Source organism: Dissoconium aciculare (genome assembly GCF_010015565.1).
Source record: "Dissoconium aciculare CBS 342.82 unplaced genomic scaffold K489scaffold_3, whole genome shotgun sequence".
NCBI classification, from domain to species: domain Eukaryota; kingdom Fungi; phylum Ascomycota; class Dothideomycetes; order Mycosphaerellales; family Dissoconiaceae; genus Dissoconium; species Dissoconium aciculare.
In genome coordinates this window covers 1,029,694-1,044,316 of record NW_022984953.1, presented here as the reverse complement: position 1 = coordinate 1,044,316, position 14,623 = coordinate 1,029,694, and the positions used below count along the sequence as shown (strand labels likewise).

Sequence of the window (14,623 nt, the reverse complement as noted above, 5' to 3'; positions counted from 1 at the left end):
AAACGATTGAATTTCGAATCGATCAGCTTGCTTGACAGGATTCAATTGTTTCGGTAACGAACAGTCTCGAGTATTGGCGAAAACATGGGGATGCAAGCGAGAAAAGCTTAGAATGCTTGATTCTGGTACGTCGGAAAACGACGGATTCCGACCACACCACCTCGCGAGCAATTTGGTGGCGCTGGACACATGCACCTGCGCCGCACGGTATGCATGGCGTTTCCGTTCCATCAACATTACCTGTACGTCTCGGAAGCCGTTAATTCATACTGTGCCCGGCCTGCGACATGGACGGTATAGTGGTTCGCCTGGTGGTGGTTCAAAGTCCATAATGTATGGACCATGTATTTAACGCTCAAGCCAGTATGTGATCATACGTTTGTAGAGCATTGATCTCAATATCAGCCCATGAATACTGCAACATGGCCATTCCCGAGCGAACCAAAGTCCTTATCATCGGCGGTGGGCCGGCTGGCTCATATGCTGCCTCGGCGTTGGCCCGTGAGGGAATTGAAGCTGTCGTCCTCGAAGGCGACAAGTTCCCCAGGTAAATTTGGCCCGCCCAAACTCCAAAATTTCGGCCCGAGAATTCGGCACGGTCGGGGCAGGGGTCTGACACAACGCTTTGTAGATACCACGTGGGAGAGAGCATGCTGCCTTCTCTGCGTCATTTCTTTCGTTTTATCGATCTGGACGACAAGTTTGTTGCACATGGTTTCTACAAGAAGGTAAGTTATCTTGAAAACTGCCATGAGGCTGAGATCAGTGCAAATTAATGATTGTATTATTCGAACAGATCGGCGCAGCGTTCGTGCTGAACAACAAAGAACCGGCATGTAAGTCACCGCGGAGCCATTTCCGACATCAGTAAAATTATCATTAGGAAGGCTTTGTGAGTTAAGTTTTTGCCTCGGGGGTTGAACTAATACCATCACGCAGACACCGACTTCATCGGCGCAGGAGGCCCCAACGCATACTCATGGAACGTCGTTCGATCCCAAGCCGACGACCTCATCTTCAGGCACGCGGGTCAGTGTGGAGCCAACATCTTCGACGGTGTCAAGGTCTCCGCGATTCAATTCGCCCCCCACGAGGGTGCAAGCACTGCCGATGCGAAGACCCAGGATCCCGGCCGGCCGGTGTCCGCGACCTGGACCCGCAAGGAGGACGGTAGCACCGGCACGATCAACTTTGATTACCTCATCGATGCAAGCGGCCGTGTTGGTATCATGAGCACCAAGTACCTCAAGAACCGCCACTTCAACCAGGGACTCAAGAATGTTGCCAGCTGGGGTTACTGGAAGAATGCGGGACGCTACGGTGTCGGTACTCCCCAGGAGGGCGTCCCGTACTTTGAAGCCCTCTCAGGTTTGTATCAACGACCGTCAATGATCTCGAATGTCGATGCTGACATCGTATCTCGCTCTAGACGGTAGCGGCTGGGCTTGGTTCATCCCTCTCCACGACGGCACGACTTCCGTGGGAGTCGTCGTCAACCAGGAAATCGCCATCCGCAAGAAAAAGGAAATGGGCTCTCCCGGCGACAAGGTCTTCTACAAGACCATGCTCGAGTCGGTCCCCCGCATTCTCGGGCCCATGCTCAAGGACGCCACGCTCGTGAACGACGAGATCAAGGCGGCCTCCGACTGGTCCTACAGCGCATCCTCCTACGCCAGCTACAACACCCGCATCGTCGGCGACGCCGGCTGCTTCATCGACCCGTTCTTCTCATCCGGTGTCCACTTGGCCGTCGCCAGCGGCCTCTCCGCCGCTGCGACCATCTGCGCCTCCATCAAGGGCCAGTGCACCGAGCACGAGGCGCTCGCGTGGCACTCGAAGAAGGTCGCCGAGGGCTACACCCGCTTCCTCCTCATCGTGCTCAGCGCGCTGAAGCAGATCCGCGAGAGCGACGAGCCCGTCCTGAGCGACTGGGACGATGAAGGGTTCGAGCGAGCATTCGCCCATTTCCGCCCTAGTAAGTCTTCCGTCTGTCCGTCCAAAAATGGATAAAGAAAAAAAGCCAATCCCCGCTAACACAAAACCAACCATCGCCAGTCATTCAAGGAACGGCCGACGTCCAAGGCAAGCTGACGCAGGAGGAAGTGTCCAAGACGGTGGACTTCTGCCTCAAGGCGTTCGCGCCCGTGGACGTGGCCAAGCGCGACGCGGTGCTGAAGCGCGTCGAGGACCTGACGGCGACGGGCAGCGTGCAGAGCCACGCGGAGCTGCAGGCGTACCTGTCGGCGGACGAGATGAACATCCTCAACAGCGTGCGCGCCCGCGAGATGGTGCGCTCCGAGGACACGGTCAACATCGACACCTTCGCCTCGGACATCATCGACGGCCGCGCGCTGAACATGGTGCAGGGCTCGCTGGGTCTGATCGCCGAGGCGGGCGTGTCGAAGGAGGTGAAGAAGTCGGTGGATCTGCTCGGCCAGATGATGGGCGAGGGCGCGGAGAAGGCTCTCGCAGAGCAGCCGGTTCCGGTCCTCGTCGCCGCGAGCAATTGATGCGGTGTAGGTGAGAGGGAGATCTCTCGAACTCTCTCTCTGGTTGCCGATGAATGGCGTTTTGAGGGGATGGGATAGGCTCCTTCTTTTGCGTCCTTGAAATGATCACGTGTTCGATGCATCACAATTCTATATGTTGTTGTCTCAATGGAGATTCTCGTAGAGCGAAATGACATGAGGTATAATATTGCCGCTGCACATCTGGTCATTTGCATTTCACAGGTTCCGTGCCATCGGCAAGGACATTTTCGTCAAAGACACCAACGCGGAACAAACTCTCGTACGATTGGAATTCTGCAGCTGAGCGTAAATGAAATTTCTCATCGTGTACGTTGCAATCTCCAAACGTGTATCTAAGGACTAACACCAGCACCATCACGCGACGACCCAAAAGTTTTCAAGCGCTCATCAATACCATCCGCAATCTCCAGCAAGCGAGACTTCTCCTCCTGCAGGTCAACAGCAAAACTCGGGGAATGGGAAACGGCGCCTAGAAGAATGACATTCAAAACCCGATGGAACAAGCGCAAAAAGGACGTCGCTATTGGCTCCGGTCCTGCGGCCTGCATGTCCATCATGTGGCCGGTGTCGAATCCGCTAGGCCATGCTTGGAGCGCAGCTAGTAGGGACGTCTTCGTCGGCAGCAGCTGCAGGGCATCCGCGGCTGACTGGACGCGCGAAGCCCTGTTCAGGAAATCGAGCGTCGACGCGGCAATCTTGTTCAGCTCGGCCCGCTGGTCGGGCGCCAGGACGCGCAGGTTGCTGTAGCTCATGCATGGCTCCTGGGGTGGTGTGGGATATCCGAAAGCCCCGTCATCAGGTGGTGCTGTGGCGGCAGATGGCGTCGGAGGTTCGGATTGTCTGCATGGTGCGGCAAACATCTTGATCAGGAAGACATCCAACAGGGGCAGGTCTTCGCGGGAGGACAGCAGCGTGGTACCGGTCGGGTCCAAACTCGGCCTTGCTCGATATTCACGCATGATGTTGAGTCCTTGGACCATATGTTGAGCCATGACGGCAAAGTTCTGTCGCGCTTGTTCGATGCTGATGAAGATCTGACAGCAAAGCAGCGCGGACCTCAACGCATGCGGACCCTGGGACGACAAGTTGGTGGCAATGGCCCTCAGTGCGATACAGTACTCTAAGGTGCTATGGTCATGGCCGGACCCAGTGGATTGCGCTGCAGCGGTGGCTGCAGCCCCGCCGTTCGCTGCAAGATGAGCGCGGAGGGAAACGAGCGAGGAGATTGCATGTTGGATAGCCGGGTCTGTCAAGCTAGCTTCAAGGACATCGCGTGCCTCCTCCTTGCAGTCTAGTTGGACGTCAAAGAGCGTTTTCGTCGAGAAATATTGATTGAGAAGGCCGACATCATGAGCAGGATTTCCCGTCATGGATGCAGGCAGCGATGGCTGGGAACCAACACAAGGCCGTGCGGTACCAGTTCCATCCTGTGTGCCCGATGTCGGTTTCCGAGTGTAGTTCCTGAAGGCAGATTTGTAGCCATCGCAACGACGGCCCGTGTCGACGCAATTCCCGCAGCACGGTTTTCCTTCGTCGCATTTCACCTTTCGTATCCTATTTTTTCGTGTGAGCGTGGTTGTGACGCAACATGAGGCAGATCGACACGATCGCCCGATCCTCCGACCCTGAAGCCCGGGTAACGGAGCGCTTCAGGGCAGATGAATTTCCCTCTGGGCAGAAACTTACCTGCAGGTTCCGCAGCCCGTCTTCACCTTGGTCTTAATTGAGTTTGAAGACACGAACATCACGTCTCTCGCCATCTTTCCAGCGGCTTTCAGGACATTCCAGTGAGGCTCGTGAGTCGGTTGCGACCAGCAGTCATTAAATTGCAAACAGGCACCACGATAGGACTATTCCAATATGATATCTTTTGGAGGGCAAGACCGCTGCTACTTCTTCAATAGCTCTTTCAGTACGTATTCGAGACGTTGTCCAAGATGGGATCCTGGTGAAGTCGGGTCGGCATCATCGCAGCAGGTCAGAAGAGCATGTTGTCGGAGTCGCGTCATCGGAATCCGACACACGAGGTTCGACACGACACGACATTTTGCGAAAATACGGGACCATCCCGATACCGATAGCCGTGTGATTGTTGTACGATAATCTCTCGACATGCAGGGTCGAGACAGGGCGTTCAGCCACGAGGAGGTGCTCCCGCCCGACTCTCAAGCTTGGGTGAACCAGGGTCTGCGGAAGAAGCCTAGACCCTGAAACCGCCCAAACCGCACATACCTGGCGGGGCGGCCGCGCGCGATATCATCAACAAACCTTGGAACCTTCACAAAGGGATGGAGGGACTCCCGAGACCCCTCTCTTTTCCTATCTTCTGATGATCACAAGATATGTGCTGAGAGGACATGGCCACTGCCTTCGGACATGTGGCTGATCTGTCAGAGAACTCACCCCTCCAATGAAATGCACACCACGGTGAGAGGGCGGTGTCCGTCCTTGTCAGAAGGGGCCAGCCACGGCGTCGATAACGCGAAAGCTAGGCCTCAGCCAGCCACTCAGGACGCGTCAAAGGCGATACAGTCATACACACACCCACTCGAGGTACGCCACGGAGCAGGTCAAATCCCGCAATATCACAGTAAGCAACATGGATGACTTGTACGGCACAGTAGAAGAAAGCGGGGGCAATACGTATGGAGAGAGGCAGGATAGGATATCTAGATATAGAGAGAGGTAGGATACGATAACTAGGTGTATGGAGATAGGCAGGATAGGATATAGGAAGAGAGGCAGCATATATATGGATATAGAAAGAGGCAGTAAATGTATAAATATACACGGAGAGAGGCGGCAGGATACATGTATAGTGTGTATGGGCATCGACGGTTGTTACCCTGCGTTAGCTCTGATGAAATTCTCGGACGAAATCCCGTGAACCTCCCAAGGTTCCAAGGTTGGCTTCGCATGCGCAGTCCACCACCTGTGAAGTGAAGGACCGGTTCCGACCACTTGTTGAGCAGCGACGTCCCTTGCTGCTGAGTCATGGTTGAATACGACCAACCTTCAGCCGGAACCTTGAAAGGTCTGGAATTTATACAGAATATCTATATACATAATGCGGCGGTCTTGGACGGAAAGATCAAACGAATACACTGTCGTGCCCAAGCAAGAATATTCACCGAACATCATCCCATGGTAAGAGATATGGATATATTCGGTTATTAGCGGGACAAGTGGGGGTTAGGGTTTGCAATGACTGACATCTTGACAACCCTAATCTTTACCCTAACAACTCCCTATTCCGAGGTCTGGAACAATGATCGTTTTGTGTCACCATTCTCATCATCATATCTCCAATCTCCTCATCGCCGTCCATAGTTTGGCGAATCTAGGAGCCAGGTGCATCCAGCTCCCATAATGTGGTAATACCCCAACAGAGGCGTGACCACAGACGTGCCGAGACACAACGTTCCTTAGCCCCAAACTCCGCCTCCACTGGGAATTAACATCCGGACCATTGACGACATCGCTCGCGATGGAACAAACATCATGAGCCATGATGAGTCATGGATGGACGTCAACAGACCTTGATACCATGTTCACCTCCAACATAAACCAATCGTTACGATGCGACCGATCAGAAAACTACGTTCGCGACATTTCTTCAGTGACTGGAAGGCACACAAATCTTAAGTTGATAACTTGACAAATTCGACCTCGAAATTGCAGCACAGAGCGGCCAAGCAGAGCGACACGATCGAGCAGACGAATGCGGCCTCATCTGACTAATTGCCAGAGATAAAGCGCATCGCTCCGAAACGGCGAACCATGGGTGCAGAAGAGAATCAGGCTCCGCGCGACGGGAATCGAAATGCCGTTGCAGGAGACTTGTCATGCAAACCATCAGCCAAACCAACACCCCAGAGTTTGCGCAAGAAATTGACGATGGAAACCTGCCTCGAGCGGAACCTCCACAAGTGTGACCCGCAGGCGCGTTCGCCTCTCTGGCGGACTCTCCCGTCGGAGATTCGATACGTGGTAAGTTGATGGACGCAAGATTCTGCTGTAGGGCAGTGAGGTCTGAGTGGTGCGCAGTTCGCGCTGACCACATGATCGTTCGGCCATGTGTACACAGATCTTCGAGTTCGCCACAGCACAATATGAGGACGTGTCCCGCGCATATCCAAAACACGTCGACTGGTATCGACCCGATCACCGAGGGCCGTGGAAGTCATGTACGAACATCTTGCTGACCTGTCGTCGAGCTTGGCTCGAGGCAAACCCGCTACCGATGAAACAAGCTGTACAGCTCTTCTGGATAGACCACCAGGCGTATGCACCAGATCATTACCACATAGCCGCTCGATGGTGGCAGCATATGAGCTCACGCTTGACGCGACTGAACCTCGAAAATGTCCGGCACATGCATTTCATGATCAAACTGCACGATCCGCACGGTTTCGAAAAGGGCAACAGCATCCGTAAAGTCGTGAAAAACCTCAAGCCTCAGACGATAAAAATCACAAATCGCCTGTGTGATTGGCCAGACCATGAATGGCGATATCGCGAATGCGGCTTGGTCATGTGGGAGAAGCTCATGACGCAGCACCTCAACGTCTGGCTCGATGCAGCTTCGGTCTGTGTGGAGAAATTCGAGCTTGCTCTAGAGATCTTCGACAGCGAGAGCGAGTGGGTGCAGTACGCACCCTTCTTCGATGACATCCGTGGCCTCAGCAAGAAGATCGGTATCACTCGATCGACTCGTAGTAATCAGCAGTTCGAAACCTATCTCGCCGTCGCCGACGAACCCCGTATTTGGAACTGGCGTCGTCGGCTCCGTGCCGACCGTGACACAGGTATCGCCGATCCGAATGCTCCCGATCTCGCGTGCCGCGTCTTCGAGTTGCAATGGACACATGTCCGCTATGCCATCGATCTACCGGCCGACGGCGGACAAGTCCGAAAGCCTGCCAACACCGCTGCGCCGAAGAATCGCATTCCGCTTCGAGAGATTCCATCCCATCAACATCATCGCCTGCATGCGTATCTCGACGACCCGAGTCCGTTCTTGCGTCAGCATAATCGTCTTCGACGGCACGCGCAGGAGCTTTCGAAAGTTACCGAAGCTCGATGTCGAAGGCGTTTCAGGGAGCTCTTCACAGAAATGGAGATTGGAACGGAAGTTCAGAGATTGCGCGAGCAAATGTCTCTGCTGCGCGTTGAGGATTGATGCATAGAAGATGTGTAGACAGAAATCACTGTATCGTATGATCCGGTATATTTCTTTATTTGTTTGTTTCTGGTCGGACCGCGATCGAGGCAGCGAGCGGCACACACAGGTATGTGATGGAGATGATCAAGGACATGGTGTTTGTTCCCCTTCCTAAGTATCATATGATTGTGCATTTTCGATCCCAAAAGCACAACGTGAAAGCCATCAGACCAGCACCTGTCGGCAATTTATGGAATCGATGTTCCAGCAGTAAATACAAAAACGAGTGTTCCAGTGAGCGGGTCATTAACTTCATGTCGAATTACAGACCAATGACAACACTCACTCACAATGCTCCCTCATCTTGAAACCCAAGCAGAGAAAATACCATCGCCTTCGCCCTGGTCTTGAAAGGGCGTCTCAGTCCATCCACCCACGAGCCCATACCTTGACATAAACACAAACCTCGATAGCTTTTCATGCACAGACCTTCCCGCGCCAGGCTCCAACCATCATCATCATCTAAGCGATCCCAGCGACACTCTTGATATCCGCCAGGGAATCCGCCAAGACAAAATCATAGATATACCCATTATCGACCACGTCGTTGCCGCCGTACATGCCGATCTTGGGGTCCGCCGCGCCCTGATCTCCTCCGGGGAAGAAGTTCCCCGCCAGCTTCTGCGTCTTCTCGCCCGTGTACGGATCCGTCATGGTGATGAGCTTGCCGTTGAAATACACCTGGAGGAACCCCTGGCTCTGCGAGGTGTTGATCACGATGCCGAATTGGTAGACGGTCCCGAGGTCGAGCGCTTTCGACCACACCGCCTTCGGCTGGTTGCTGCCGGGGTTGGCGTCGGGTTTTTGGATCGCGGCGAGGGTCCTGTGTCCCTCCGCAGGAGGATCAGTCAGCGTATGTTCGTATGTGTGTGCGTTTGTGGATGTGTTCTCTTCCACTCGTGAATGCGTCGGTGATATGGAATCGCTCGAGACTTACAACACGGGGCTCCCGTCCTTGAAGAGGAGTCCGACGGGGATGTTTGCATAGCCGTATTGCGCGTAGGGCTTGTGGTAGGACTTGAATTGAAACACGATGAGACCACTTCCCACCGTGTCCCAGCGGACTTTGTAGCCCATGTAGTAGGTCTGGTCTACTTCGGTGTTTCCGGGATAAATGTGGTGTTCTGTTCGTAGCCCCGTCAGTGTTTCTTCTATGCTCGATCTTCAGCAGCAATGAAGTCTATACCTGCTCGGTGGAATCCCTTGGCCTTGTGCTGTGGGTAGGTGTCAGGTCACGTAGCTCTCAAGGTCCAATGGTGGTTGAGTAGGATTATTGCTTACCACCTCCGCGGCGCGGACGCCTTGGTCATCGTAGCCTGCCTGTATGACCATGTCAGAAAAAGACGACAAAAGGTTTCAGATGGTTTGCGTACCCTGAAGTGCAGTGAGGCATTCCCGTTGACAGCATCGAAGTTTGCCGTGCCACAATCGTTGCTGCTCCAGCAGTCGTAGTTCACTTGCCCGAATCTGGAGAGATCGTCATTGGCGTCCGCATCGTACTTGACGAGGACTTTAGCCGTGGCTGCCGCGGCGAGGGAAAGAAGGGATAGGAAGTGCATATTGATTCAGTGATTGATGCAAGTCAAAACGATGATTCTGTCTGCTGTTGAGTCGGAGAGGCTTGAAATTCAGGACCACAGGTCCCCTTTTATATCTTTCCAGGTTGCTTCTCATTGAGGGACGATTTGGGCATGTCCTCAGACTAGACGAAGATCACACCGTATAACGTCCAAACATCATGGCATTTCGCGGATTTGCCTCATTAAAGACTGGACAATCCTCTGATCTGCACTGTGGACGAAGGTCGAGATCTAATTCGTTCATTGGGGCTTCTCGATCTCTTGTCAGATCGTTTCTCGTCATCTTCTTACGTCGGAAAGGGTCCCGTCATATCCAGTCCCTGCATTAGTTCGGAAGTGGATACAGCACGTCGTCTGTGAAACGATCTTTCTCGTGAATTGGTCTGAATTCGGACTAGACGAGCGATCTAGCTCACACTACGGACGGAATTGGATTTTAGCACGTATGCTAAATGAAACACTATTCGTACCTTTTGACGTCGTTCCTCATCAAATCTTTGCATTGAGACGCATCGCTCGGTCCCTGCATTACCTCGGAAAACATTGAATTCAGTACGACGCTTGATGTGATCTTTCCGCTGATCCGAACCTTTCTCTCGGCGGGATTTGGCGACAGCAAAGTTCGCAGCAGGCAATGCTTTTTTCCCGCTGCGCCCGCCTTCCAGCTCATTGGCCCGAGCGGTTGACCAAGCTTTCATTGAACGACAGCATATCAAGCGAGCACCAGTCACCTGCCCGCGGTTTTGTCATTCACTACGCGAGCACTGCACGCTCATGCGCAACATGCGAAATCGAAATCAGCAAGTCCGTACGAGGCAATGTTTTCCGCACGCGAGGATAACGGGATATGCTACTACCGCAATCCTCCCAAGCAAATCCGGGAGCAGCCTGAACAAGTCTTGACTCACCCGCGCACACCCGGATAAGTATCGATCAATATACGAAGCAGTCGTGCAACCATAGAAAATTCGGACCAGATCTGGAGGCTTGATCACTCTGAAGCTCTAACCATACTCTCGACAGCATCCGACAGCTCGCCGTGCAAAGTGCTGTGCACGAGATCACAGAGCGCTCTACCAACATGCCGTCGCTTGTATGGATCATCGCACGGCCGAGAGGGCAGAGTGCATTTATCAACCCACAGTAATCCGAGTCTCGCGGCTGTCTAGCTTATGAAGTGGCATCAAAAAGCTGACTGCCCCTACAATATCGGGCTCATTCTTCTCGCAAAGTGCCATATGAGGTCCGTTTGGGCGGTAAAGCACTGCCGCTGCCCAGCTCATTGCCCATCGCATCTCCGCCATGGCCAAACTGTGTACGGGTCGATACTTGAGGTCATTCAGCACGGTTCTACAGGGACTTACTTGATCTCCGGACGATTGCGAGATCCGCTCGAGAACGGCACTCTGTTCGTGTTCCTCTTCGGATCGATATCGCCTACGCAACGCTCGGACAACAATCTGAACGGCTCCTGGTGGAGCTCCGGATCGGGATAAAGGGAGAGCGCGCTCATTCCCACAGGTGTTTCCTTTGGAATTTTGTAATGCTTGCAGAGAATGGTGACGTTTGGCGAGGTGCGAGGTAGTCGTCGCACGACACCGTAAGTCGAGCTTATGCTCGTCAGAAACGTGAAAAACGTCGAGCTGGATCAGTCATTACCGGAATCCTTCGATAGGCGCTTGGAAGAAGGCCAATTCCTCCAAATCGCTCGTCCTTGATAACGTTCCTGGAGACCCGGCCATGGTGTCCTTCAGTTCGTCTTGCAAACGCTGCTTGATCCCTGGCTCCGAGGGAATTCAGTAAGACATGGAACCCGTTGTTCGTGCCGTAGTTGCCGTGCCAGTTCAGAAGAGTACCTCCGCTGCCCGACCCAGGCGGCTGCGATACGGAGAGTAAATGCTGAAACGAAGATATTCCCATACCTGGCGGATTTAATCATTACGAGGTTACCTTGACTACGCCAACGATCTATTCACCTCCGCCGTCTGCTGGAGAACTATCCCAAGAGAATGCTCGTCGCGGCTGCCAGGCCGCAGCGCGTGACGGTGGAGTCGCCCATTAACAACTTTCCCGCGACGACGACTCCTGCAGGTCATGGCGCATCGCTGGGGAGAATAAGAACACTTGTCCCCAGGCTGCTCATAACTGCACGCTCGATTTCCGGGCGATCCAGCTACGTTTCGGCGTGAGTGCGCCTTCCTACAGGCAACGGATCTTGTGGTCGCTTCACAAATGTTACATTCTGTGATCACTGGAGCGCCGTTGTGATCAGCGGCCACATCACATCGCTCGAGAGTGGTGAGAGGGGAGAAGTGCGATGAATGCGGAGACGAAAGAATTGTTAGGACACAAGCATCGGGTCTGTTCAAGTCAGGTCAAGCATTGGCACAGTGTGATTATACGGACAGCCGATATAGATCAGAGGTCATGCCTCGAAAACTTTTCATCTGTGGTGCAAAGGTTCGAGGAGCCGAGGTTGTAGACGCGAAACCCGAGTATTTCTTCTACTTCAGAAATAAAAATTCGACTTTTCCATTGAAATTATGGAATTCGCGATGACGAGCTTCCAGAGCGAACGTGGTCCATTCAACAGTCATTGTCAGCTAGGATAGGTATTTGAATGCGTGCGGACGTATTGTTGAACTCAAGAAGACGTGTACAGTACAGGGGGAGGTCATACTGTAGTACAGCCGGCCACCGGGGCAGCTGAGAACAAGGCGTTCCCATCCGCAACCTTCGATCCTCTCTACAGGATGAGATTATTTTCCTCCATCTCTTCTATCGAAAGAAATTGAGAGATACACACCAGACTCAATTGGAGGGTTCCCGCCGACGGATTGACTCGCTATGATACCGAGCCCGTCCTAAATGAAGCCACAAGAACCACCGGATTTCATGACTTGATAAAAATTGATGTCAACCTCCGGCGTGGCTTGGCGCGCATCCCAACAGACATGGCCACACACACCGCGCCTCCCAACTCTGCAGATGCTGTCAGTCACATGCAAGATGCACAATGCATGTGCAGGGTAGTCTTCTTACTTCGCAAGAAACATACAAGATATCAGCGCCGACGAGGGTGCGTTCGGCGAACACGACCAAGCGCTCCAGGGCGGCACGGGCGGACAACAGCGCCACCAACAATTTGCGGAGGGGCGGGGTGTTCCAGCGGGCCACTAGGACGACGATGACCATCATCAGCTACTGCACTCTAATGACTAGACTGATGATTTCGCGTGCCACCAACGACGACGAGAGGGGAAGATCGACAGAGCTCCGCCGCGCCGCGATGTTACAGGGCGTCTGTAGTCTTGGCAATATCTTGGCATAAAGCATCAGGATTCGGAACCGCGTGAAGATTTCATGATTGGTGTAGATCCAAAACACGTGTGCGCCAGTGCTGATAAAACGCTTTGGTTATTGTTATTAACAGATCTGCAGGTACCCCTGCGACCGGTTAATCTCACGACGGCGGATCTGCCGCTGGGGACTGTCGTGCTCTCACTTGGGGCATCGCACGACGTGCCTCCTCTGCCCGGATCATTCGTTTGTCGCAATTTCCTCCTCTCTGTCATTTCACATATGTCCTGATCCATGGCGTTCGCCTATCTGTCTCGTCGCCGCTCATCCACGATCGCTCTTGTGGTGAGCATACGAACGTCTCCATCGCTCCTCTGATCCGCGCAAATATGGCCTCTATTCTCATGCGCGCTCTCGTCTGTGTGTTCCTGATACCTACGCTTATTGCTGCAAGCTCGTCTGGCACTTTTGAGATAGACCTCATCTTTCCACGAAACGGGACATGGGCACCTGCGGACGCCATGCCCATTGTGTTCGCCATACAGCGCCCTGATCTAGCCCCGTCGCTGGCAGTCGACATCATCTCCTGGACACTTCAACAACGCGGAACTCAAAATCGACAAACGGGCGACGTCGTTCTGCTGGGCTTTGAAGGAAGCTCTAACAAAACGTACTTCGTCCAACGGGCGGTCAGCAATACAAGCAATATCGAAGGCACCTGGTATTTCTCATGGGAGTTCCTTGCAGGAAATTGCACGTCGTCCACGAACCCACGCTACTCTTCTTACGCCGACCCGAGCTCCTTCGTTTATACATCGCACGGCTCAATTAGCGAGTTCAGCACCAGTAGATCTGCGCCGAGCGCAAACTGGACATCGCTCACCTCTGCGCAGAGCTGCGGCGGCTCCGACGGCATCGCGTTTGCGGTGAATGACGTCCTGCAGGTCTCAAAGTACTCAGGATGGAGGGGATTCAACGCATCCTGTGCCGTGTACGGTCCGACGAAGACGACGCCTAATCCATGCGCAGTCACAATCGATGCTGCAGCTGCGTCGAGTGTCTCGGCTGGCTTGAAATATCAGGCATGCCTGAACGAAGTCGACGTAACGGAGATTGGAAAATGTCCTAGGCCTACTATGCCTTCGAGCGGCAACCACGTGTTAGTGTCATGGCCGTTGGTCGCTATCATTGTTGTGATCAGCTTCGCAATTCTTTAGTGTCAGAGCAGATGTCATCACAGCAGATGTCATGCTTGGACGTGCTACTGCCATACTCGTCTGAATTTTCTAAAAACATACATACAGCTCGCCATCTTTATGGTCATGTACATCCCGCACCGTGGAGTCTGTAATCCTCCCTTTCACTGAGCAGACGATTCGTGCATCTCGTGCATATGGCACTTAACGCTTTCACGCCATAGCTCTATAGACCAGACCTGTCTCCGTCTGACCCACACGACACTTTATATGCGCATCTGGGCGCGCTCAATAGCAAAGTTTGCAATGAAGCCTGACTCGGACTAAGCAAGCGAGTCAGTCCACCACCTCGATCCCAAACTTTATGCACGTCTAGTTTGGGACGAACGCTTCAAAATGCTAAACATAACATGCAGCAATTGATCCACCGTCGACCTGCAACATCAGTAGCCAAGGATTTACTCACGGATCGCTATCGCGACTGTGAAGGGCGCAAGCGAGGGGTCGACGAAGGCGTTGTCTAACACAACGACTGCGCCGCATTCGCCGCCAGATGTCGGTCATTCGTGGAGTAGGTTGTCGAGTTTGCCGCCGCCTCAGCTTTCTGCAGCACATTATCCAAGCGCACGTGTGTGAATGGGACTCCATATGTGGTATTCTTCAAAAGCTCAGCCGCGCAAAAACACAGATTTTGTCTTCATTCGTTCCGCCTGCCCTCCGAAAGCACAACATCGCCCGCATCCGCGAGAAGCTCCCATGCCAGGTCGCGTTTCAAATCTCAGCCGAGGCTTC

The 14,623-nt window shown here is 53.4% G+C and overlaps 6 protein-coding genes across 6 annotated transcripts; 3 read left to right on the top strand and 3 right to left on the bottom strand.

Moving 5' to 3' along the window:
- The first annotated feature begins 409 nt into the window (after positions 1-409).
- K489DRAFT_377707 (FAD/NAD(P)-binding domain-containing protein) lies at positions 410-2,606 on the top strand. The gene is made up of 6 exons (XM_033604219.1): positions 410-547; positions 632-728; positions 797-836; positions 940-1,368; positions 1,430-1,975; positions 2,056-2,606. Exons 1-6 carry the CDS (start codon positions 423-425, stop codon positions 2,508-2,510), a joined length of 1,692 nt encoding a protein of 563 aa, XP_033462195.1. The 5' UTR covers positions 410-422; the 3' UTR covers positions 2,511-2,606.
- Positions 2,607-2,774: 168 nt separating this feature from the next.
- On the bottom strand, positions 2,775-4,775 carry K489DRAFT_352409 (uncharacterized protein). Its single transcript, XM_033602469.1, has 2 exons — positions 4,218-4,775; positions 2,775-4,085 (listed from the first exon to the last, which is right to left on the bottom strand). Exons 1-2 carry the CDS (start codon positions 4,289-4,291, stop codon positions 2,864-2,866), a joined length of 1,296 nt encoding a protein of 431 aa, XP_033462194.1. The 5' UTR covers positions 4,292-4,775; the 3' UTR covers positions 2,775-2,863.
- A 1,536-nt stretch (positions 4,776-6,311) lies between these two features.
- Positions 6,312-7,997, top strand: K489DRAFT_429460 (uncharacterized protein; the record flags this gene model as incomplete). Its single annotated transcript, XM_033608372.1, has 2 exons — positions 6,312-6,521; positions 6,619-7,997. The coding sequence occupies 2 exons, from the start codon at positions 6,312-6,314 to the stop codon at positions 7,711-7,713; spliced, it is 1,305 nt and encodes a 434-aa protein (XP_033462193.1). The 3' UTR covers positions 7,714-7,997.
- A 40-nt stretch (positions 7,998-8,037) lies between these two features.
- Positions 8,038-9,314, bottom strand: K489DRAFT_399392 (uncharacterized protein; the record flags this gene model as incomplete). Its single annotated transcript, XM_033606964.1, has 5 exons — positions 8,038-8,578; positions 8,693-8,879; positions 8,942-8,969; positions 9,037-9,075; positions 9,129-9,314. 5 exons carry the CDS (start codon positions 9,312-9,314, stop codon positions 8,218-8,220), a joined length of 801 nt encoding a protein of 266 aa, XP_033462192.1. The 3' UTR covers positions 8,038-8,217.
- Positions 9,315-10,468: 1,154 nt separating this feature from the next.
- Positions 10,469-11,077, bottom strand: K489DRAFT_368347 (uncharacterized protein; the record flags this gene model as incomplete). The annotated part of the gene is made up of 3 exons (XM_033602941.1): positions 10,469-10,646; positions 10,700-10,945; positions 10,995-11,077. 3 exons carry the CDS (start codon positions 11,075-11,077, stop codon positions 10,469-10,471), a joined length of 507 nt encoding a protein of 168 aa, XP_033462191.1.
- A 1,651-nt stretch (positions 11,078-12,728) lies between these two features.
- Positions 12,729-14,006, top strand: K489DRAFT_377702 (uncharacterized protein). The gene has a single exon (XM_033604218.1). The coding sequence runs from the start codon at positions 13,025-13,027 to the stop codon at positions 13,850-13,852; it is 828 nt and encodes a 275-aa protein (XP_033462190.1). The 5' UTR covers positions 12,729-13,024; the 3' UTR covers positions 13,853-14,006.
- Positions 14,007-14,623: the final 617 nt, after the last annotated feature.